The 24,118-nt window shown below is 39.9% G+C and overlaps 1 protein-coding gene across 1 annotated transcript in view; it reads right to left on the bottom strand.

The window, feature by feature from the left end:
* Positions 1-24,118, bottom strand: part of LOC127386305 (von Willebrand factor D and EGF domain-containing protein-like) — a 172,491-nt gene that overhangs the window by 70,936 nt on the left and 77,437 nt on the right. The window contains exons 10-13 of the mRNA XM_051623141.1: positions 23,159-23,337; positions 18,820-19,760; positions 4,245-4,381; positions 3,020-3,181 (exon numbers count right to left, since the gene is read on the bottom strand). Of these exons, the coding sequence (XP_051479101.1) occupies positions 3,020-3,181; positions 4,245-4,381; positions 18,820-19,760; positions 23,159-23,337 (1,419 nt within the window). The remainder of the gene's footprint in view (positions 1-3,019; positions 3,182-4,244; positions 4,382-18,819; positions 19,761-23,158; positions 23,338-24,118) is intronic.

The following is a 24,118-nucleotide window of genomic DNA, read 5'->3' as shown; positions in this document are numbered from 1 at the left end:
TCAGTCAAGATATTAGCTATTATGTGTTATACTAAAGGTAAAACCTGTTTTAAAAGAAGAAAGGAAATTGTGCAGCAATTTGAGAGGAGAAAAAAATTAAATGGTTAACTCCCCTCAAGATCTCCACTGAAAGACAGTGATTACTGGCAGCAAGATTTCCATTAGGAATATATTATTCCTAATGCAATTTACATTTAATTTCATTCTTTTACCAGAGCATCCAATGTTGTCTTAATACCAAGGCACCAATAATGGGTGATGAAATGGGTACACAGAAAAAGATAAACAGCTATAAAATTGCACTAATTGTTCTGTCTGCAGTGAGCATCCTGAATGAAATGTAACTTGCCAATTTGATTTTTTTTTTTAATCTGTATTTTTTTCTACATTCTATTGGAAGTATCCATTTTGAGGTCTTTTTAGAATTGGACTGGTTTCCAGCTATTTTAATTGCTTTTCTATTAGTCACCCTAGTGATGTGGAACAAATTCTTCAATGAGACCTAAGCTGAACAAATCTCTCTTCAAATTTGGTTGGCCCTTAAGAGCCAAAAGTGCTCTTAGAGTCGTGTCTTGATTGCTTGAACATACATGTCAGCTGGAAAGACAGAACCACTTCTGGATAAGCAGTCAGGACAACCAGGAAATTCATCACTTCTTCCTGAAGTATCTCATTCATCACGAAACAATCTTAGCTGTTTGTATCTCTCAGAATCTATGTACAATTCTAATTCCTTCATATGTTTGTAAATGAAAAATTAAAGCTGGCAAAACTTGCTGAATTCAAATTCAGTTTCTGCCTCGCTGACTTTTTAATAATGATATTTTTATTCTGCTGTTGACAAATACAGGCAACAATAACCAGCTGAGGAGAAGTAAGAGACCTGCTCCCCTCATGAGTGCCTGCCAAGCTCTTTCACCTCTTCACCCAGGCATCTTTGTGGACAGCCCAAGTTATCTGCTGCCCAAGTAGGAGTTTGCATTTTGATGTCTAAACTAATTTTGCCAAACACTTGTAATTTCTTACCTACATTCAGCAGCATGTCATGGAAAGGATGAGCGAAATCTGAACCATGAATACAAAAGCAGATAAAACAAACAAGAGAAGACCTTGTCAAGCCCCCTTTCCCTCAACTTTAGTAGTGACAAAAAGTTCCTGTGAAACTTTGCTGATTCCTCTGAAATTTGAGGGAGAGATTCTGAGAATATTGAACAGTGATATTTCCAGAAAGAATTGTTTTGATTTTTGGTTCTGAAAAAAATTTTTACTTACATTTTTAAAAAGTATCTATTAACAGAACCTAGAAGATCAATATTGCAGTAAGTCTTCTTGTGAATTTTCTGGAATAGAAATTTTTGCACATTTTTGCCATTTGTTTCAAATCATATTTTTATGTGGAAAAGCCCCATTGTTTAGTTCTCTGTGCCACTGTGTAAGGCCAACTGCCTTTGAGACCAACTGCTGAGCTCTGCCTTCCCAATTCATTCAGCAAGAAGATCCACAGGAGAGCTAGGACTTGCATGAGCAGGTCAGGCTGGACTGAGACAATTTAATTGTCTGTTTGCTGCAGAGCCATGAACCTGTTTTTTCTGCAGGGTTTGAAGGAGAGGGAAGGGGCAGAAGGCTTACAGGTGCAAAGGAGTTCTTGAGTGCAAGGAAGAGACATTCTACCTATGTTTTGAGAAGAAAATTAAGAAAAATGGTACAGACCCCCTCAGGGCTGAAAGGAAGCACTTGGAAACAAACTGTATCATCATACACCTGAGAGATAGGGAAACTATCCTAGACACACTGCAGAAATTGCTCTCTGCACATGCAATAGTGTGAGCTGTCCTCTTGGGCCAGGACACTCAAGGGTGTCTCTGTCTGGGATCCTTCCATCATGAGGTGGCATTTCCTCTCACAGTTGGCAGAGGTCAGTATCTCCTCGGAGAAATTTTGGAGCCCTAAGCAGAGGAAGTGCCTTCCTGGTCCAACTTTGGGGCCTGCCCACCCTGATGGCTTGTTCCCCGGCAGGAAGGTTCAAGGTCCACCCCAGCAGCTGACAGTCAAGTTCTGCTCCCACAGAGATCTTACACCAATATCTTAAAACACAAATCTTTATCTATTTAAAATAAATTACCAGTTAGAAAATATGCACTGCCAAACATCTTCCTGTTTCCCCCAAGCCCCATGGCAGCACAGTCCCCACTCTGGGGTACAGACAGCTGTGGGTGCAGGACGGGTAACACTGCAGTGAAGTGACTGGTTTATGCTTTTCATTTTGACACAGTGCAATTTTCAAAACATATTTGCAGTCTTTCTATCACGGTCATGTATTTTTCTCAGCTATGGAGCCTTTAAGTTCTCTCAGTCTTGAAAAAAAACCCAACTATTCTGCAGAAAATTACCATCCAGGCTGAGAGCCAGACCAAGGGTTATGGGTGCAGGGTCAGTAAGGCACTGATTTCCTGCAAATATTTAGAAAGTAGGTATTATTTTGTGAAAAAAAGGGACTGAAACCACAGCAGAGAACCCAGCATGACCGAGTACTGCACATGCCTATTTCTGCAATTATTTGAGACCAGAACTATGACCATGATGTCTCTGCTCAGGCCATGCCACCCCTCACCTGCTGTTCAGGAGCCAGCCAGTGCTCTGTTCCTGCACTGTGCAAGTATCAGCCTTGCAGCTAGGGAGTCAAAACTGTCTTATATTTGCTGCTAAATCAGGATTTTGAGCTGGAGTTTCCAGAAATGAAATACTAACAATGTACAATTGATTAGTTCAACTGCATCAATCTCAGGTGATTACCTGGAGAAGTCATTGTAATTTGCACTTTTGGAATGCCTACAAAGACACCTGTTTTTAACTTACATTGTTTTAGGTAGTGCCTTTTTTTCCCCCTAGATGACATTAACGTATTTCTACAGGCATTTTCATTTCTGAAGGGAAGCAAATCGTGCTTTGCATTTTAATTTACCATGACAACTGATTTTCTCCTTCTAAATAATTTCTTAGAAACAGGAGAAATTCCTACTTTCACTTGCCATCTTGCAAAGGGCTCATCACCGGCCACGAAGTGCACAGCCTCTGGCTCTGTGATGTTCAGGAGAGGAATCTGACAGTCAACAGCCTCAGAGCTGAGAAAATCTGCTTTTGTGGTTTCTTGTTCTCTTGATATCCATTCACCATTGAGATGCTAGAGGAAAACAGAAGGAGAGGGCAGAAACTGAAGGCTCATCTAAAGAAATTCCAGTTGTCAACATACATTTATGTTTCTAATTAATAATATAAGGCATTTCCAGATGGTTTATTTAAAAGAAATGATGCTGTTGCTACAGCCACAGTAAAAAGCAAGCCATGCTCATCTGTGCATGCAAGTGCTCTGTTGATTTAGGAAGTGCTGTTGTCCGTGGTTGGAATGAGGAGGTGGAATGAGACAGGGCAACATGGTGAAACAACTTTGTGTTTGCCCCTGGAGCTCAGCAGCCAGCTTTTTACTCCTTGAAGGTGATGTCTGCTTCTTATCTAGATCAGCTGCACAAGACATCACTGCTTGTTAAGAGCCTACAGAGCCCGGCATGGGCATGGTAGGCAAATCTGTGCTGTGCCTCATTTGCATGTTAGCGCTGAATGGAAATCAAGCTGATCGTCTTTTATGAGGTGGATTTATGAGATGAATCAAACCCTTCATATCTGAGTATGCTGATACACCAAGTAATTCAGTTCTAGCATTGCCCATGTGTAGTTTATTATAATAAAATTACAGTTTTAGCAGAAAATATGGGTTTAAGTCATTAAAACTTCTGACTTGGTATCGAACTGTGACTACAAAAAAATCAAATAAGAGCCTCTGTATCTCTTATATTTAACCACAAAACTTAGCATTCAAATGTGTTCAGGAAAACCACCAAGCATACCCATTCCAGATGCACCAAATGAGAAGTAATATCGTGATTTTAGGCTTCATTGGACTACAGTGCAGCTGAACCAAACAAGAGTTAAACAAAACTCCACAGAGAAAATTAGCAGAGACACATAGCTGTGCATTTCCAAGGAATCAGTCCTGGAAGGGCTGAGCCTCTTCAGCTCCCCTGTTCATAGCAAATCTATCAGCAGTGGGTATGGAAGGTATTTGCACCCCTCTGTGGCAGTGAGACACAGCCGTGCTCGGCACGGTTCAAGGTAAAAGACTTTAGGACATAGATGTCAAAGTTTGCCTGTGTCATCAGTATTTCAGGAACCCATGGGAGGTTACTTACAATTAACCTGGTGACCTCACAGTGCAGGTTGGGTGACTCTTTGAAGCCGAGGCCAAACACCCGGATCCTGGTGCAGTCGGAAGCTCGGACGTCGCAGAGACCCTCGTTCTCTAAGCTGGTGATTTCCAAAGCTTGCTCTGAAAGGGTGAGATAGATGGAAAGCTTTAGAGAGCAGCACTTACATCCTGTTCTGTTCTGGTTTATCAGAGATTTTGTTGTTGGTCCTGGTTGCTTTGGTTTAATTTTTCTCCTTGGGGGCTCCTCCTGACTCCCCTGGGAATTCCTCTTGAAGAGAGGAGCAACAGTGGTTGGAATGGGAAGCAGCAAATCTCCACTGAGTAACTGCCCTGCACACCCAGCACTAGAATATGTATCAGTGAGCACTGGCTGGCTCATGCAATCAATTAACTGAGCCTGCAGCTTCATGATAAAGGGTCTTCAGTGGTGATACTTCTGCTGACCCAGGTAACAGGAGGGGAGCACAGATGAGGGGACAGGCTGTCATGCCATAGAAGATGACTGTGCCACCAGGCTCCTCATAATGTGAAATGGCAGTGAAAAAACAGTCTTTTTTTTCCCCCAAAAGCTATGAATGTAATAAAAGCAATGATCCTCAAAGGAATGTTTTCTTGTGAGGGCTAAGTCATTAACAGGTGGCACTCAGCTCTGCACAGTGTCAGCACAAATGTCATGCACCAGCTGAATTTCACCTAAATTCTGTTTTGAGGCTTTAAATAGGACTTAAGTGACGTACAACCTGTGCTGTCCCCCTTTGCAAGGTTGAATTTCACCCATTACTGTTTTTAAAATGTTTTATGATTCTCAGGTAAAGGTTCATTTGTGTCCTGTTGTACTTGAGGTATTCACCATTTAAAATAGCTCATTACTTTCATATCGTTGGGGTTTTTTTTAGAGAGTCAAAATGCAAGTTCATTGGATGGGAAATTCACACCTTTACTTTAGAAAAAATATAATCAGGCAGATAGTTGCATCAGCACTTGGGTAGCACAATGCTGATAAGGTCTCTAATATCCTATGTCAATAGCAGCAGTCAGTCAGGATCATGATTTTGTATTTTTACTGATAGTATTTCTAGTTCTACTGGTTGGGAGAAGCCACTCTGTGACAATTGACACAAAGCAGAAAATTTACTTCTTGTTTCCTGAACTGAACTTAATAACAGGGGCACGACAGGGAGCCCTCAGAGGCACACTGTGTACCAGTGCAGGTCGTTTTCCTTGCTACCTGGTGGGGAGAGGCTGCTTAGCTTCTCTTCCCTGCCCCATCCCTACTGCTCCAGCAATGCAATATTGCCCATCAGTTTTCTCTGAGCTGTAGCTTATCTGAAACAGAAGCTTTGTGTCACCCAGGAGTTTAATGGTACGTTGGTTCAGTTCTGATTGAAGGGGCACAACGCCCTGAGCTGAGCTGATAACCTTCCCTGTGCCTCGCCGTTCCGTGAGGGATCTGCCATTTCAGCTGGAATTAGGATGAACACAGTGAAACACTGTGATCCAACTAGATTGCAGCTCATAACAACATAGCTGCATGACTCTCCTTTTTTTTTTTTTTTTTTTTTTTTCCCAGAGAAAGGAAGGAAAGCAACATAAAGGTGAAAAGCAGTGAAAGGCTTTTTCTGTTACTTCTGAAGTGCTTTTAGCTTGTCTTTCTTTTCTTTTTGATTTTTTCATTGATTTTTCTCACAGCGTTATTAGCAGCCCTGTTGGACACTGCAATATTTACAAGCAGAGTCATGGTTTACAGCTTATGAGCATTCATCAGTTAGTTGTGGATTCCTGTGAGGTACAAAGGTATTAGTCAGATGCAGTGAATGGTTTTGGTAAATTACCTTCTTTTATGGTTAGTGCATAAAAATAAAAAAATAATTTAAAAAATTGCTTCATTATGTTTTTAATGATATTTTAGTAGTCAGCCCCAGTAGTACCAAGGTAGCTCGGATGGCATTAACATTTTCATTATCTTTGCAGATTTTCAGGGTGAAGTAAAATCTCTTATCCTGGGAAGGAGTGAGGCACAGGAGGGTGCTTCTGCAGCCGTTCCTCTTCCAGGAAGGCACTTACGGGTTTGTTGCTCCTTGATGAGCCCCGTGTACTTCCCCGAGGGTTTCCTTACATCTTTGTGAGCATCCTGACACTACTGCAACACCATCACTGTGTCAGGGCCAGGGCAAGATTATCCAGCCTTGATGCTTTCTGAAATCACTTACAGTATCAGCATGGCATTTTGTATTTGTTTCAAACCATTCTGTACACACTTTTGTACAACATCTTTCAATTGATCTAAATCTGGAGGCCATATGTCACCATCAATGCTTTGGATACCTCCTCTCAAGATTTGCCATGTTGTGGGTGAATCAGGACGAGAATGAGATTTCTTTTTCTGGTGAAAGGGGTGAAAGGTTCACAAAGGAAAAATGTGTTTTATTTAGTTTGATGAAAGTGGGGAAGAAGGAGGAGACTGAGGTGTCCTTTGAGTGGGCTTTTTTCTGTTACCTCAGCTGGCTGTGTCAAACCACCTTCAGCTGGGAGTGCTCTAATGGGAGGAATACACAGCATGAATTCTGTGAGAGATCAGGTCTAATTTAATGCTCTATTCCTTCATTTCTGGCCAGCTGAAGATGTGGTGCTGGGAAGGTGGTGGAGACTTTTACCAGGGCCATTCACTGGGGATGTTGGGAGGAGAGGAAGAAGAGGGAGAAAGTCTGATGGAAAATGAAAGTAAGTATAATGACTATGTTTAAACAAATGGATACTAGAGTTCAGACATTAAGAATTAGTATAGACAATACACCAGCTTTTAAAATTATCATTAGTTTTAATCCAACTGGTTTTTAAAAGGAGATATTGCATTTAATGGATGTGGGAATTTTAGGCATTTAGGTGGTTTTCTGGCTCTCCTCCTGCCTTTTAGTTTTGTTGAATATATTATCCAGTTTCAACCAATCTTTTGTTGTATGTTAGCCAGTTTCACCCAAACATGGAAGGTGAAATCTCAATGACATTAGAGTCAGAAATGTCTCATGAGAGTTGGTGGCAGGGTACTCATCCACACAGCCCCTGCTGTGGCTGGGGGAAACACAATCAAGGCTCAGCTGCTGTTCCTGGCTCCCTGGGTTAGAGGATGGATAGTTAACAAGCCTGTGCATGTTGTATGCTCACTGGTCAGAGAGGTGGAGATGTGAAATGGAAATATTGGAGAGCCTGAAAAACCTTAGCAAAAGAGATGCAAGTGGCTCAGCAGAAAACTGGAAGGGAGAAAGATGGCAGCAAAGGAAAGAGCTGGGAAACATCACAAAGGTGAGAGAGTAAGGGCAGAAGTGCAGATATCCAGAGAAAGTGGAGGTCAGGGAGACCCAGGGTGGATGTCAGATGTCTTCAGAGGGGCACATTAGAGGCAGGACATAAATCTGTGGGAAATCAGGCAGTGCATGGAACAAGACTGTGAAAAGTATGATGTATTTGAACATTAATAATGCATGTTTAAGAGTATGAATGCCAAAATATAACAAAACCTGGGACAGAACACCCACCTTCTTTTCTCTGTATGACCTATAGGCCAAAAATGTACTTTGACTTTCACTGCTAGATTGAAAACTGAAGCTCAGGGCAGCACCTGGGATTCAGTTGAGTGGCAGGGTGCAGTCACATTATGGAGGAGGATTTATGGAGATGTATGTTCACATCCACTGGGCCAGACGTGGGCACCTTGATGCATTTCTAATGCCTGGTCTGCACACACCCCAAGTAAACACACCTGAAATGCATCTGTCACCTGGCAGAGAACTGCACTGAGAAACAGCAGGAGACACTGGGGGGAAAAGTAAAAAAAAGTCAAGTTTTATAAAGCTGTCTTGGAATAAAAAGAGGAGAAGACTCTGGAGTTGAAGGTTGCATCTTAAAAGCCTTTAGAACTCTGGTGATTAGACAGAAGTAAAAAGTAAAAAGACCTGTCTTGTTTGGTTTGCAGTGCTGGTGTTGTGCCTCCCTCAAGAGACAGGGACACTCCTGGCTCCTCTGCTTTACCCCCAGTGGAAATTTGCAAGAAAGAAAGGTAAATTCAGAGCTGCTGGCAGTGTTGACAGTGCTGTTTCTTTCTGTAAGCATTCACAGGAGTCAAAGCTGGCAAGGTGCACAGGTTACATAATAGACATAAAACACTCCTGCATAAATACAGGATTGGTTTTACAGATCCTCATTGTGGTGTGTTATGTAAATTGCAAGTATGCACAGAGAGAGAAGTAAAATGGAGACAGTTGATACAAAATCAAGATTCCTGCAAAGCTACACTTATTAAAGTCTTACTGCCAGATAGATATGGTTTATGTTGGGTTTCCACATTTGATTAGAAAAGCATCCTAGCACAAATAAACATTCTGCAGTGTTTGAAAGTGTTTGGGCTAGAGCAGAAGACCTGAAATGAAGGTCAAATAAAGAGAAGGAAAAGGACTGCCTTGCTTTTCTTGATCAGGATGATAAATAAGCAACCAAAGTAATGAAAAACATTGTCCAGCTGCCCTATCCTTGAAATCATATAGCTGGTTGAGTAAACTGCTGTTCCAGAGCTTTCTGGCATAGTTGTGGACATCCAGCTACTGCAGCTAGGAGGGTTCTGGATCAGAGCAGAATGATGTTGAGATATCTCAGCTTCAACAGAGCAAGTGACCTCCCGGGCTTCTAAATGAAGACTGTGCTTCCAAAACCAGTTCTCAGAGAACCAGAATTTGCCACAGTACTAAACTATAGACCTATAATCTTTATCTGACATAGGGTGAATCAGGTTTGCTCCTTTGAGGGTCTCTGGTATCCAGTATAGATTTCAGAGGTGAGCCCTTGGAGAGTCTGGGAAAAGCATTTTGCAAGTGCTGACTGCTTGTGAGAAATGGACTGACTCAGTTTCACACTGAAAGCATCCATGTGCTGCAACAGTATGGCAGATAATTCTTGCTTTAGAAATCTCACTGTGACATTTAATGTTTATTTGATCCTTCTATTTTTAAAAGGCTTGCTAGCAATTTACTTTGGCAAGCGAAAGAAAGAAGAGTGCACTGTTAACTATGGAATATTGCCTCTGGTGGTAAAAAAAAAATAAGATCTGTTTGCACATTCCTGGTGCTTCCTGGCATACAAAAGCAGGTCCCAGCTTCAGTCCCCCAAAGGCACTCCAGGGCACAACCACTGGCAGCCTCTTGTAGCTCCCCACAAATTACTGCAGTGATGCCACTCAAAGGGATTTGGGTACGAGGGTGCTCATGGGTGTCATCATGGTCCTTATGTCCACATTAGTATCCAGTTGGTTGTTTTTAGTAATTTTTCCATCTTTACAGTTACTGAATTAGAAGGATTCACAATTGGTTGAACATTCCGTTCAGGTAGATTGAGGGTTCTTCACACAACATAAAGCATGATATAAAAGCATTATAGGTTTGCTTTGAATTTTTTGCTTTGGTCAGTTTAAATCTGACCTTTTAATGTTTTGCAGGTTTTGATTCTGTAGCTCATAAACTGTAATCAATTTGTTATTTTTCACATGTGCATGTGTGTGAGCATTTGGGGAAGAAGGTTGTTTGTTCAGGGCTTTTTGTTTTGTTTTGGATTTAACAAGATTTAAGGCTGAAATTTCCTCCAGTGCCTGCAAACAGCCTGATGTAAAGAAGTTATAGGCGTGCACCTCGAGTGTCTGGCTTTGGTCAGTTTGAATCAGACATATAATTTTGTAAACTTTTCTAGCATTTAATTTTATACCCTTCAGAAAAGGGTTTTGTTTAGCTACGTGTCTCGCTGAACTGCTTTGACTGCTTTGCATCAAAGCAAATAAACTAATCACCTGCAAAGACTGATCTCCCTGATCTGATTTGCAGGGAATAGTATGGATCACTGAGCAAGCAACCTTCCATGTCCCTTATCATGAGGATTTGATATCCTTTTAAAATTCAGTTTGTATTGACTTTGTAACTATCAAGCTAATAGCCCTCTTCCCGCTCAGCCAGGTCTGTGCTCTGCATGGAAAGAACTGGGAGTTAAAACACTAGATTAAGGCTGGTATTGATGTTTGTCTTTTCAGATGCAGGGTTATTGCATCTGCACCATCAAAACTAAACTCAAATTGGTATGAAAAGAAGAAAAAAACCTTCAAAACAAGTATGAAGCTGGTCAGTCCCTGAGAATTACCCACAAATATGTTTTATGTGACTGGGAAAAATCTGTTCCCATCACTATAAACTGGAGGACATAACTATTAGTCAGGATGCATCAGTGCTAGGCTAGGGTCACAATTCCTTTTTCTTTTTATTCTTAACTGTGTTTCTGTTGTAAATTTTGCATTTCTGACTAAAAGTTTTGTGGTTGGAGGTGTTTATTCATTCTAAAAGCACAAGAGTGAGATTTTCAAAAGCAGGTAAATCCTGTGTTCAGAAATTTCTTTTTGGCCCAGTAATCTCAAAGCCTTGATACTTACTCATTGTGCTTTTTGTAATTATGACTACTAATGACACCTTTGTTTTTAGCCTAAAAAGAAAATATTGGTGTAACTTCTTAACACCTAGATCTGCAGATACTGTAGAATCATTTAATTGATATAAGAGGCCATTACTATTAGGATTCATAGCTCACTTAGATGAGGCCCACTGCTCTGTAGATGTCTGGGAGACAGAAACAATGTGTTCTGTAAATAAACATTAATATAATTTCTTTCCCTCAGCTTGCATTCAGCATTAAATCATAAATTGGTTTAACATTAATCATAAATTGGTGAATAACTGTAACCAATAATATCTTGAATTGCATCAGATGTATTTTCATATTTATCTTTTATCTATTTTCCAATATTATCCAGTAAGCTGAAAAAAAAATATATTAAATGGAGATAGCAAGTCTGAAAATAAAGGTTTTCATTTTCAAGTTCTACAGAACCTCTTCTACAAAGTATTGATATCTTAGTGAAACTTCTTTAATGTCAGCTTGAAGGAAATATGAATATATTCCTAGTATCTTTAAGCTCTATGTAAAGAACACAATCCCAGTGGGATGGAAGCAGCATATTAAAGTGTGTTTTATGCTGCAGCAGTGTGTAGAGATCTGCATTAAGTGTTCTTTGCTTTACAGAAATTATTACCGAAGAAAAATATATTTGATAGAAACAGCTGAGTTACCTTATAAATATAATACCATTGCCTCACTTACTGTCCATCAGTTGTCAAGTTAATAAGTACATGTTCAAGGGGATGCAGGGGGCACAGGAAATTTTCCCTCAGTTGGCTGGATAAGAAAACTCAGCTTTGTGGAATGGGAAAGAAAATAATTAAAATGAGGAAAAAATAAAAAAAGAGTAAGAAAAGAGTGTTTGTAAGAGACCTAATTTTTTTCTTGGTAACTTCATCAAAGTAATAGTAACTGTGACTTTGATAATACTACGTCCACTAAGTCAGTGAAATTATTATAATGAAGAGCAGAATTAAGCCCATTGAATTTGTATTTCAAAAGGAAAAAAAAAAAGCTTTTAATGCCATTTAATTTTTTTTTTTTTTTTAAGTAATAGCATTCTGTTTTGGCAAGAGAACTTCAACAGCTGTAACTATGGTGCCTGCTGTTCTCACAAGCGTGTTTGAGTCTTCTTTTGAAATGCAATTTTGAAAAATCGATACAATGATTGTTCAAGTGTTTTACACCCTCACTACCATATGAAGTGTTTTGCCATATTAGCCCAAAGGTTGGTTGTGTTTTTCCTTTGTTTACTAATCTAAAAAAAAAAAAAAAAATTAAAACCTGCTCTGTTCCTGTGGAGGGAATCAGACAGAAATTCCACAGTTTCAGGTCACTATTTCTGAGGGCCTTTGTGGTGCTATCAGGTGTAATTCTCCCTTGAAGGTCTGGTCACACCAGCACCACAGGTTGGTCACAGGGACAGAGGCTACCACTGTTACGTACAGTGAGTAGTGTGTTGCTTTGCAGATCTACTGCCTGGTATGCATTTTTTAATTTGTATAGTCTTAATTTATGCAGGGAGAGCTTCTATTGCCCCAGTGCACCCTGATGGCTCTGTCTGTGCTGTTGTGCTGTGTCATGTCAGCAAAACACATCTTGAATGTGCCAAAAATTATCCACTTACTTGACAGACTGACAGCACTTAAATAATCATTATGGCATCATGACCTGGAATTTAAGGACCTCTGAACTGATAGAAGTGGAAGAAACATTTATTTCAAAGTCAATATGTTACCATATGAAATTCTCAAGGCAGATGTTTGATGCAGAGAACTGAAATACTCCCTCCCCTTTCACCTGAGGGTCTAGAAACAATTTTAATTTTTTTTCTTTAAATGTCTCCTTCATGTTTTGTCCTTGAAAGCAGTAATTAAGCTTATAAATAAAGCACAATTATGTAAACTGAATAGTGCATACTTCATCCTCAATGTGAATGACTAGTTGTTTAAAGCTCTGGGCTTATTCTTCTGTAGAGGAGAGACATCTTCATTCAAAGGCCTCACCTGAGGAGCTGTAAATAGCTGACCCCACACTGTTGCTCAGTATGATTATTTTTGTGAAAAATGTTGGTGTTTTAATTAATATTAATTAGTGCACAGGAAAAAAGTCTCAGCCCAAAGCAGTGTGATTAATTCAAAAAGGTCTATATAACCATTCTAAAAATAAGGCTGTGATTCATGTAACTGCTGTTGCAGGTGAGTCTGAGGGACCTGTGTGGTTGTGGTTCACAGCTCTGAAAAGGTGGCTGGGTTCACAGAACTCCTTAATAAGACGACTGAAATTTATTAAGATGAAATTGGGATACCTCTAAGTGTGTTAGGTAAGTGTTAACTTCTCACCTTCTCACCATCAGTTTTCCTCTCTTTGATTTCTTTGCTGGCTTGCTGATTTTTTTTTCCAGAACTTTCCATTTAGAAATTTAAACTTCAAGTGTCATTACTTCACTGAAACTAATTTGTCCTTATTATTCCTCATTACCTTTTATCTTGTAATTGCTCTTCAGAGCTTCATACAATCTGCATATTACATCACTCTGTGTGTGATTTACTAGTCCTGCTTTTTTTTTGTTCATAAGCAACGTGGTCAATATACACAAATGGTAGGCACCAACCTGATTTGCTATCTGCAGTAATTGGATTCTGCATTTAATTACAGGTGGTAATGACATTTTAAGCACCTTATACAGGTGTTGGGGGGGTTTTGTGAAATGTTGAGCAACATTAAGAAAGTCTAAGCTTCTGGAGCGTTGCCAGATTTCAGAGGTGCCTTTCAACTCCAAATTGCAGTTTTCATGTGAGGATAATTATAGCCCTGGCCACCTGGACTGCTCCTGTTGGAGTCAGGCAGAGCAGAGGAATGAGCCTGTCTGTGAGCAGTGCTTCCCATCTTCTCTCTTTCTACGTGTTTTCATTTAAAATTATTCCAAATAAGTTATGGGTTGTATCCTGATCCCTAAAAATCCTGCACAGCCATGTTTGGCTTGTGTGTGTTTGTGCTGGTCAAAACCAGTGGCAGAACACATCTTATGTATCAGTGATGTAGCTGAGACTGGGTGACCTTGGAAAAGATATCTGAGTTATGTTGATGGCCTCCTTGATCTTGGGGGAGTTTTAATTCATGTCTATAATTCCAGCCTGAGAAAATTAGACAGTGATTTGTTTTGGAGCTAATGGGAAAATATATGACTAGCAAAAGGAGTTGCCTTCTCCTTCATTACTTGAGTAACTTCTCCTGGAGAGTTACTTTTTCCTAACAAGGGAGCATTCTCCTGTTTCTCCAGTCCTGTCTTTCTCACAGAAAATGAGAGAGGCAGCAGTTTTGTGTACTCTGCAGAAACCTAATTCACTTCTTAATTTCTTCTCCTTTTGTTCCATTCCTGCAGAACCTCTACTTATTAGCACAAAAGCCCAAAGGCTTATCCTGCCTGTGCTTGCTCGGTGCTGATTGCCTGCTGCTGCCAGCCAGGTCAGGATGCCTGAGCTGCCAGTGAGGGGGTTCAAGCTGTTCCTGTTGCAACACACAGCTTTATTTCTGTGATTGATCATAATTCTTCATCTCTAATAGCTTTTTCTGTTGTTAAATCCTGGCTTTAGTGATATCAACAGGACTTCAGTTCTGAGGACTTCCCGTTTTTTGAACTGCCATTTAAGCAGCACATGACTATTGTGTGATACTGTAGGGACCTTGCCCTGCATGCAGGTGTTACATCACATCCTGTCTGTGTAGAACATTTCTGCCCATGAAATGTTAAAAAAAGCAAATAGCTTGAAAAAATGTTGTGAATAAAACTCAGAAATCAAGAACACCTAAAGGTAAAGCTCACACTAATACTTAACTTGCTTGTCTCTACCAAATTAACTAGCTGACCTTTTCTAAGTATTATAATATTTGAATGATCTGTGTGCCAGACCTAAGGTTTTATTTCCTCTTGTGAGGGATCTGACCTCTGGCTGGATGTATGGATCTGCTTTACCTTGCCTTTACAAAATCAGGTGCTTTTGCAAATACAGTATTTCTGTACCTTTGTATATAGAGAAGAAATATTCTATATCACTCACAAATTAAATCTTAAATAGTCTGTAACACATGGAACTCGGTGCAGTTCATCACATTTATTGACTCTAGATGGTGTCAGTACTTTTCTCTCTCCATAGAATGCTGAGTTAAACTTATTTTACAAAGTTGTCTCTTAGTTTCTCTACAGTTACTCTGAAGACAAAGTTCTGAAATTAAATGCACCAGCTGTTAACTTTGGGTTTATTTGAATTTCTCTGGATTTTTTTTCCCCCCAGTTTTGCTCAGCTTGAGCTTCAATTGCTTTTCCATCCCATGATCTCTGTCCCAGTAGTACAAGGGATGGGCTGAGCCAGCAGGCAGGCCCTGCTCACTGCTGGGCTCTGGTGTGGCTGCCTGAGCTATCGCCCTCCCAGCACGTACTGGTGCGTAACCAGGCTGGGGTTAGTTGGTGCCAGGATATCTGGGAAAGGAGGAGGAGCAAGTACTAGAAGACATGTCCTGTTCTTAATTTCTTCTTTATCAAGTATGCTTCTATCTCTGGTATCACGAATTAAAACCAAATAATCCAGATTAAATTACTGACCCTCCTGTGAAAACATAATACCGTTTCAGATGCTCCTCCAAGGGTGATTATCCACTGAACGTGCTGAGACGTTAATTTTCAATGTTATGTTTCCCAAACTAAAGGAAACTCTTCTCTGTGATGGGACTGATAAGACAATGATCTTCAAACCATGACCATGGACATCAGAGGAAATCCATCCCATGTCCCACTCACCCATCACATGGAGAAGCTGAGGACTCCTCAGGCAACACGCTTTGGGAAGAGTCAGGTGATGGCAATTCACAGATTCCAAGGTATATTTTCCAAAGTGCTTTGCATTAGTGGAACCCATGTTACAGAATGTACCTGCAGCTCTGCTGCTCACTGTTGTTCCCATCTGTAAATACTGTGATGTCTTAGGTAAATTTGGTCAGGAAATGGATCCCTTTTATTTCAGTGTCTTTATTTGGGGGGAAAAAAACAACAAAACAAATCAGATCCAGCCAAACAAACCCCAGATTTATATATTAAGGAGATCCTTTGTATAACAAACAAACTCTCAAAAATGTTAATGCATTTTTTTTCATCAGTCTATAGATGAAATTTTTTAAGTTAGATTTGCTTAAGCAGCTGCTTTTTTTCCCCATTTTAATGAAAAATGTATTGTAAAATATTCTGAATATTTTTTTATTAGGATTTGGGATATACAATGAACTGTTAAGTAGTTTTCCTTTCTGCTTGGACATTTGGAAAAGAGCAGTTCCTCTTTAAGATTCTACTTATCATGCAGAAAACAGCTCAGAGGTTTCCATGGGCTGACAGGTCTATCCCTGTGAGCTCTGCTGCATGTTCAGGGCTTTACAAAGAGAAAAAATAAATCTATATTTTTCAGAGAAGATTTTAGTGATTAAAGTTAATTCCACTAGCCTTAATAGCAGTCTATTTTGATAATTTTTTTTTTCAATTTTTCTTCTGTAAAAGATATAAGTTCCCAGTATATGCTCCTGGTGTGGAATATACACTGAGTAGCTGTTGTTTTACACCTCTGGAGGTGGATAGCTGTTGAAGAGAGGGCAGCAAATAATCTCATGAGTATGGTGCAAAAAAGAAAAATGAATGGTAAATGTTCCCAGGTCAGGTGCACCCTTGGGAAGACATGCCCTACACAGCAGAGTTATACCTTTACCTTTTCCTCCAGAGAAAAATAAATATGGGTGGTTCAAAATGGCAATTTCTGCTATATTTTTATTTAGTGCTTTCTCTTCTGAGCTCTCTTTACTTGGCTAGAAAGCATTCTTCTCAAGGAGTAATCATTTGTGTGTTCTGTACGTTTTCTTAAATAAAAATAATCTTTGTGCTTAAAGTTTACACCCACAGAAAATATCTTACAGATATTAGGTAAGAAAAGATGCAAGTCCTTAGCTGCAGCTAAGGCAGTGTGGGTTGTTATATGGTGTGATAGAGAGAACAGGGGCTGTTTGGTTTTAAAATCAAATATTGCTCTTGAAATGCTGGGAAAACCGCATGGCAGTTTTGGAAAAGGGCCTTCTGCCTTGTGTTAGCAAAACTGCTGAAGCTGTCAGAGCTAATTTTGCCGTGACACTAACAAACTCAACCCCGCCCTGCAAATGGAGCAGTATAAACACTAAGGAAAATTTGTACTTCCCTATTTGCATCAGTGTGGCTCTTCTACAGGTCCAGTGCCAAGCTCACTCCTCCAGAGACCTGGCTAAGCACAAGGATGCTCGTACTAAAAATTCAGCCTCCATGGAGCAACTCTGGCTCAGTGGAAACCCTATGGGAGCCCGGGGGCAGTGGAGCAGGATTCCAGCAGCACAAGGAGGGAGCCCATGGTGAGGAGGGATAAGTGACCCTTTGGAAAACTGGAGGGAAAAATCTGACACACTGTGAGCTCTAATCAACCAGACTCCCAAAAGAGAACCGATTTGAAGCAAAGACCAACTACCACCTTTTCCCCAGCTGGAGGAAAGTGAAGCCAAGGCAGCAAGAGACAGACAAAGCAGTCAGACAGGGGAGCAGTAGAGGCTTATGATGTGTTTGCCACAGCTGATGTATGTTTGTTTTTCACTTCTCACCTCCCTATGCAATCTCAGGCCGTGCTCCTTACTCTGTCCTTGTTTATATTTGATGTCGCAGTTAGAAGACAAGGTGCCATTATCTTATACTTGAAAGGTCATATTGAAGTTATTTCCTTCTAATCTAAGGGATTTCAATGATAGCAAAGTAAAACAAAATTTAAAACTGTGGCCTAAGCAGCCCCTTTAACCTGACTGTATCACAGAGAAATGAAGTTAAACACTGAATTTTATCTTGGACAATTACTGCAAAATTTCTCAACTCGCTTTCAGTCACTGGTGTCAGTTCTCTGTGTGAGCAAGAATGAATCCCTCCAAAGTCAGAAAACAATACTTGGAATTTAGCCTGCCATTAACTAAAAAAAAAAAAACAATGTCAGGATATATTTTAACCGCTTTAAATAAGTGCACTAAAGCCATGTTTATTGTGAAGCACTTGGGTAATCCCACCCCAGCTATTAGATGCGTTGGGGTACCAGGTGTGCTGCTGAGCTCCCAGCTGCTATTTGGATGTCTCTGCTAAGCCATGGCAACTGCCCCTAGTTATGGGCTTTACCTGTCCTAAATAGAGAATGATGTCCACTAGCCCAGGCTTTGTAGTACATCTGGGGTGGGCTGAGAAAGCATACCTTGTCACTTCAGCTTAGCTGAAATGCTTCCTAAACTGCAGGAACTCAACTCTCCGGCTGAGCCCTAAGTACATTTTTGTGGTCTGCTGAGGCAGGGCTTACATTTTGATATAAATGCTAACATTTCTGCATGTGCTTATTTCCAAGCACTGTCAGTACTCACACTGGACTTGGATTTATCCATTGAGGGGCTCAACTGTGAAGAAGAAACAAACCTAGTGGGATAGTCTCCTGTGGAAATGTAAGTCATAACTATTTTCAGAATCAGGTCTGCAGGTTTGAATATGTCCTGTAGCTATTTCATGGCTTTGACAAAGTTACTTGTTCCTTTTGTCACTTTTAATTTATTTTTTTTTTTGTTACAAGTATAGCATTTGAGATTAACTTTCAAATCTTACTCTCTGTTGATCAGGAAGAAAAAGAAATATCTATACAGTGTTAACATGAATATTGACCACAAGGTGAGCAGGACCCTCTTTTTTGACAGAAGCTTGCTTGTCAGCGTGCCAGTGATAGATCAGATGTAAAGAAAATCACTTCTGCAAAACCAATTTGCTAAGGGGCTTATAAAATCCATTTTTAAGAAGTTACTGAGGTGAAAAAGTGAAGGGCCAGCCAACCAGATATTTTGATCGGCTCTTCAAGGTCAAAAACTGATTACTAATTCATCAAATATCTTACTGGTAGCACTGTTTGAAGAGCAAACAACTCTGTGCAGATGTTCTAACTAATAACTCTAATACCATGGAAAGATGGGTAGGGTAAGAACAAACAGAATTTTGGACTTACTTTTGGCAATGCTACAATCATAGGAGCTGTGGTCTTCAAAGCACTGGCAGCCCAGTTCAGTACATTGTCCATTGCTGTGACAGAAAGCAGGACACCGGAGAACAGTGAGGATTTCCTCCTGGGTAGCAGATGGCTGGTTTCCCACATGGAACACTTCGTTGCTCTTTCCTAGCACTCTTCTTTCACATTCATTTTCCAAAAGGGCTACCAGTGCCCTCACCCAAGCCACATCTTCTTTGAGCTGCAGATCTAAAAGGCATATATCAATTGCCTCATCCATCTGCTTTCCAAGGAGACCTCTGCATGCTAAGCCAATGCTGGAATTTGCAAGAATTTGGTGGCAGATCTCCTGAGCTTTGGTGGCAGTTAGACCATTGGGAGTGGGCCATGACAGGGGATGTTTTGTCCGAATCCCTTCAAAATAATCCTCTGGGAAAAAATAGGCAAAGCTTTCAGAATCTCTCTGGCTTGACCCATGCAATCGGTGAAAGGATGAATATTCATAATAGTCTCCTTGCCTTTTTGCCCTCTTTAAATCTTCTGTTGGTTTGGTAGAGTTAATAGAACTGTTGTTTTTCATGGAAACATTGTGTGTGAGGGGTTTTAACTGGTCCTCAGGACTACCTCGCTTTTGGACTGATTTATGCAGATGTCTCTGATGAAACAGCTTGGCTGACAGTTTCCCATCTTTTCTTCTAGACTCTGTTTCTGAGAGAGTGACAAACTCTGAGGTAACATCTAGATATGGGATTGCAGAGGTATAATCCACCTGATCATAATGGCATCCAGAAGATTGAGGGAAAGGAGTCTGAAAGGCATTTGGCATGTTCATCATGGGCACAGACCTATTGCTTTCCTTCTGACATCTGCAGTAATTTTTCATTTGCTTCCCCTCAGAAGGTGATGGAGTCTTGTCAAATAAACTTGTCCCTGGAGGTAATCTAATTTAAAAAAACAGAAAGAGATTAGAGGGAGAAAACTTTCAACAAATTAGTCTACAATACCAAGTAAACTTTCTTTCTCCAAGGCTGAGGAATGTATAAATTCCCAATATACCGAAGTACTTAAGAAAATGCTTAACTTTAATCTCTGTTTTCTTTAGTAGTTTTTGCACTGCCCTTCTTGAGTTGTCCTGTTCATTTTTTAGCACTACGTTGGGACATTTTAGTAACAGATGCTTAAGTGCTTTGCTGGAGCGTTGCCTAACTGCTTGACTTTTCTTTGCAGAACTTTCTCTAAGGTGCAGGTTACCCTTTGCATATTACACAGAAAATAAGGCTTTGGATTTGTCCCTGATGTGGCTCAGATACAGCCTGGAGAATGACAAAAAAAGAAATGTATTTGTTTCAAATGCTTTATTATCAAAATGATCTTTATGTGCTTGTGCTGTCCCTACCAGGTGTCTCCTTTTAGACTCAGGTCACTGCATTTTTTTCTCTTAGATGTTTTTTCTGTAAAATTTTTCTTTATGCATGTTTCATTTCATTTTTGTCTTCTAACAGATTTCTTTGAGTTTTTCTTCAGACACAAAGCAGTTTTCTATTGATCATAGGGCTAGGCTATCACACAAGGTGACTTTTTTTTTTTCCACTTTTTAATTTAGTCCAGTTTTAATGATGGATGAACTTCTAGAGAGTTCAGTTTGAATAAACAGCCATGATTAAAGTTTCTTTAGAAATTTCATAAGCACAAGATCTCTTATTGATCTTACTTGTGCAGCACAGGAGGGATCCTGGAGTTTCAGCGAAAAAGATACACTCTTGTCCCTATAGTTGGTACCACTTTTCCCCAGAAAAATTTTAAACATCACAAAGAATTTGAATTATTTTGGCATTAATACTGTCTTGCAGGCAGAATGTAGAGATTTCATGAAAGTTAAAGCCTTTTGCCACCAGTTTGGAGCCAGACACTAGATTCTGTGTAAAAAGAACAATTGTCTTTATCCTATTTTTCCGGTATATATTGAAAATTGTATATATGATATGCTGATCTGTGCTTTCCTGCAGTCTAGGGCAATAAAACTGATTTTTGCTGATTGAGGGAGCATTGAAACATCTTTTAGTCTTTCAAACAGTACATCTTTGGTGTTTGAGTGGGCATCCTTCATGTGCTGTTCCTCTGGTTCTGCAGGGTGGTTGTACCTGCAGTTGATGCTGCCCAGACTTGTGTCACAAACTAACTGTAAACCTAAATTAAGGCAGCAGAACTAGCTCTTTCTTTGTGGGAACACTACATAAACTAGCTGCTCTAGGTAAATATTGCATATTTAATAAATTATTTAAAAATCACATAAACTGATCCAGATTTCAGACAGAAACCTAAATCCAAAATGAAAATTTCAGTAAACTGAAACTTTTGCCTTGATATGTTATTGAATTAGATTCCTTTGCTGTTTCTACATGAAACTAAATACCTGACTCTGGTTAGCTCTGGTTAGCAGGACAGGGGTGGAAAGGATGGAGCCTCTGGAAACCCTGTCCTTCCTCCCAGGTGAGCAGATTCCAAGAGCAGCTCAGTGAGCTAGGATGTGCCTTCTGTCCTCTGCATAAGAGCACTAGGCTATCATTCCTTTTAGCTGCCCATTATAACCAAAGAAGGACTAAAGGCAAGTTTTTCAAACTGAGTTGGATGATGTTATAGAAAGTCCAAAGTTAATAGTATTGCTGCTGGTTTTACCAAAAGATTGCAAAAATAGCTTAAAAAATGAATTTTACCTACCATAATTACCCTGCCTAACATGTTTCAAAATTCAGCTTTTCCTTGCCTGGATGCTACTCGAGGTCTGTGAAGCTCTGATGTTTTATTGTTTGAAAGTTTCATTGGAAAGCTGATGCTTACAAACAAATCTGCCATTCAGAACCCTGCAGCTGCTTGAGAGAGGTGGAAGCCAGGGAAAGAGCTGAGCTGCCAGATGGTGAGCACTCAGACTAGCTTCAGGTGCTGAAGAAAACCTAACATGCTTTCAGTGTTATTTAAAATGAAAGTAAAAACATCAGCAGAAAAATCGCCCTCCAGGTTTTGTTTTTCAAGGCGCCATTTCTCTGTGGGTGGATCAGAGACCAATCCAGTCTCCTCCAAAGATGACCTCAGCCTTTCCATTGGCTTAGTTGTTTATTTTAACCAGGTTCTGAGGGGTCCTTGAGAACCCATCCTGGAGAGTACTGCAAGGTGAAACTCATCATCCCTCTTACCCTTCTTACTCAGCAGGAGCTTCTCCTGCCTTCCCTGGTGTATCTCCATCATATGTGACGAGTGTTAGGAAACTCTCCGCTGCTTTATAAGTGAGTTCCTATATATTTGGCTTTGGCTTCTTTCAATGAATTCATTTTGAACAAGTTCTAAGGATCTTGTTAACCCTTTTTTTTGATAATCAGCTGTTGGTTTGTTCTTACAATAAACTATTTCTCCATTTGCCTTTCTAGAAGCAAACTCTGACTAAATTACCACATTATTAAATTTTAAAGATGGCTGTTGACTTCTAAATAGTACAATTTAGTACAGTTCGAAGTTGCCATTAAACAGCCATAATTTAGGCCTGTTGAATATAATAACAATGTGGTAGAGGCGTTTGTTTCTTTTCTGAAATGCAATAGGCCTAAAATTTATTGCTCACGTACAGAATAAATGGTTTGTTAAATTGGTTTGCTTTCCCTTATTTGCAAAACATACCTCACAAACAAAACTACACAGTCACCCAAACCCATTTCTGTTTTGGAAACATCTATTATCCAGGTTTAGAATTCAGCAACAGGAATTAAAATGTGGAATACGAATAGAGATAGATATAGGGTTAGGGATATGTCAGAGCTCCAGACTCCTGGCTTTGGCTCCAGACCATCTGTCTCAGAAAGTGCAAATTTTTAGAGCTCACTGGCAGCACGAGTAGAGTAGATATTACGTTTTAGCAGGGCACATGTATTACCACACTTAGTAAAAATGTAACATTTAATCTATACTCACATATTGCAATTAGTGTTCGGGAATAAAAGGACAAGGGAAATACCAAACCCTTAATTAAACCCTATTGTCAGTTATCTACATTTTCTAGCGTGGGTGAGAATGCATTTTTTTTCAACAGCTGAGTGGGATCTTAACACAGCTGTTAGTGTGACATCACTTGAGAATATAAAACTTCTCTCTCAGCAACTGCTGCTGTCTGTTGTACTGGCTGCAACTTCAGCCCTGGTGTTGTTCAGATGGTGGCAGCTCTCCAGGCTTCCCTCGCTAGGTCTCGCTGTCAGGTCACCACAGGAGTGTGTCATGGAATAAAACCTCTCAACACTCCTCGAAAGAGCACCACAGAGCATCTCCCAGCCCGCCATCCTCTCTCACGTTGTACCTCCACTCCTCTATGAAGTCTTCCTCGGGCATATGGCTCAGGTCGTTGTGACTGATCCCATCAAAGAGGCCACACAAACCTCTGGTGCTGTTGAAGTCGCTGCCCGGGGTCCTCACGGTCACACCCATTCCCCACTCGCTCATGTCGGCTCGAACAAACGCTCCCGACGGGAACAGGATCTGGAAAGGCAGTTAAACAAAGCAGTCAGTCAAAGCTGTTCCCGAGCTTTTTATGCCATTAAAAAATGTCCCCTTCTGCCAAAAAAATATAAAAGCAAGACATCAGTAATAGTGGAAGTAGTTTCAGATCACTTAGATACACTATAAATATTTATTCATGCTTTTATTTAACTTCCTTTCAGCTTCTATTATACTCATATCTGATAGCATTAGTTAATATAAAAACCACCCAAGTACTTTATTTCTAAATTAATAATTACATCCATTGAAGTTTTCCCACTGCTAAGTTACCCACTAATTTTTGAAGTGACTTTCATGACAATAAGGCCACCCTTGTGTCTTTGCCTGGGAAATAATTTCGTTTAGATAAACTGCCAAGTCTGAAAAACAGCTTTCTTCTCTCTGAAAAATCGTTTCATTTTCCAAGGCTGGATTACCCAGAAAATGATTGTGTTTTAAAGTGGATAAAGCAATTTTCTCATTAAAGAACTTGTGGTAGGCTTACCCTGACCTTTGAAAGAAAAAAAGAAATCTTGAAGTTAAGACAAAGAAGTGACTGTGTGGATAATGGATTTTTCAGATTGGTGTCCTAACCAAGTGAAAAAAAACCACAAAAACACCAAGAAGAAGAAATCTGTTCAACTGAAATCTATTTTTGTTTGTTTGCTTTATTTTTGCAGGCAAAAAGAAAAGTATTTTGAAACTGTTCTGTGCCAGGAGTGGGACCAGGAGCACTTCATCCTGATAAGTAACTTTAATTATTCTTTTTTAATCCAAAATT

Source organism: Apus apus, chromosome 6 (genome assembly GCF_020740795.1).
Source record: "Apus apus isolate bApuApu2 chromosome 6, bApuApu2.pri.cur, whole genome shotgun sequence".
Taxonomy (NCBI): Eukaryota; Metazoa; Chordata; class Aves; order Apodiformes; family Apodidae; genus Apus; species Apus apus.
The sequence above is the reverse complement of the archived record's forward strand: the minus strand, read 5'-3'. Positions and strand labels throughout refer to the sequence as shown.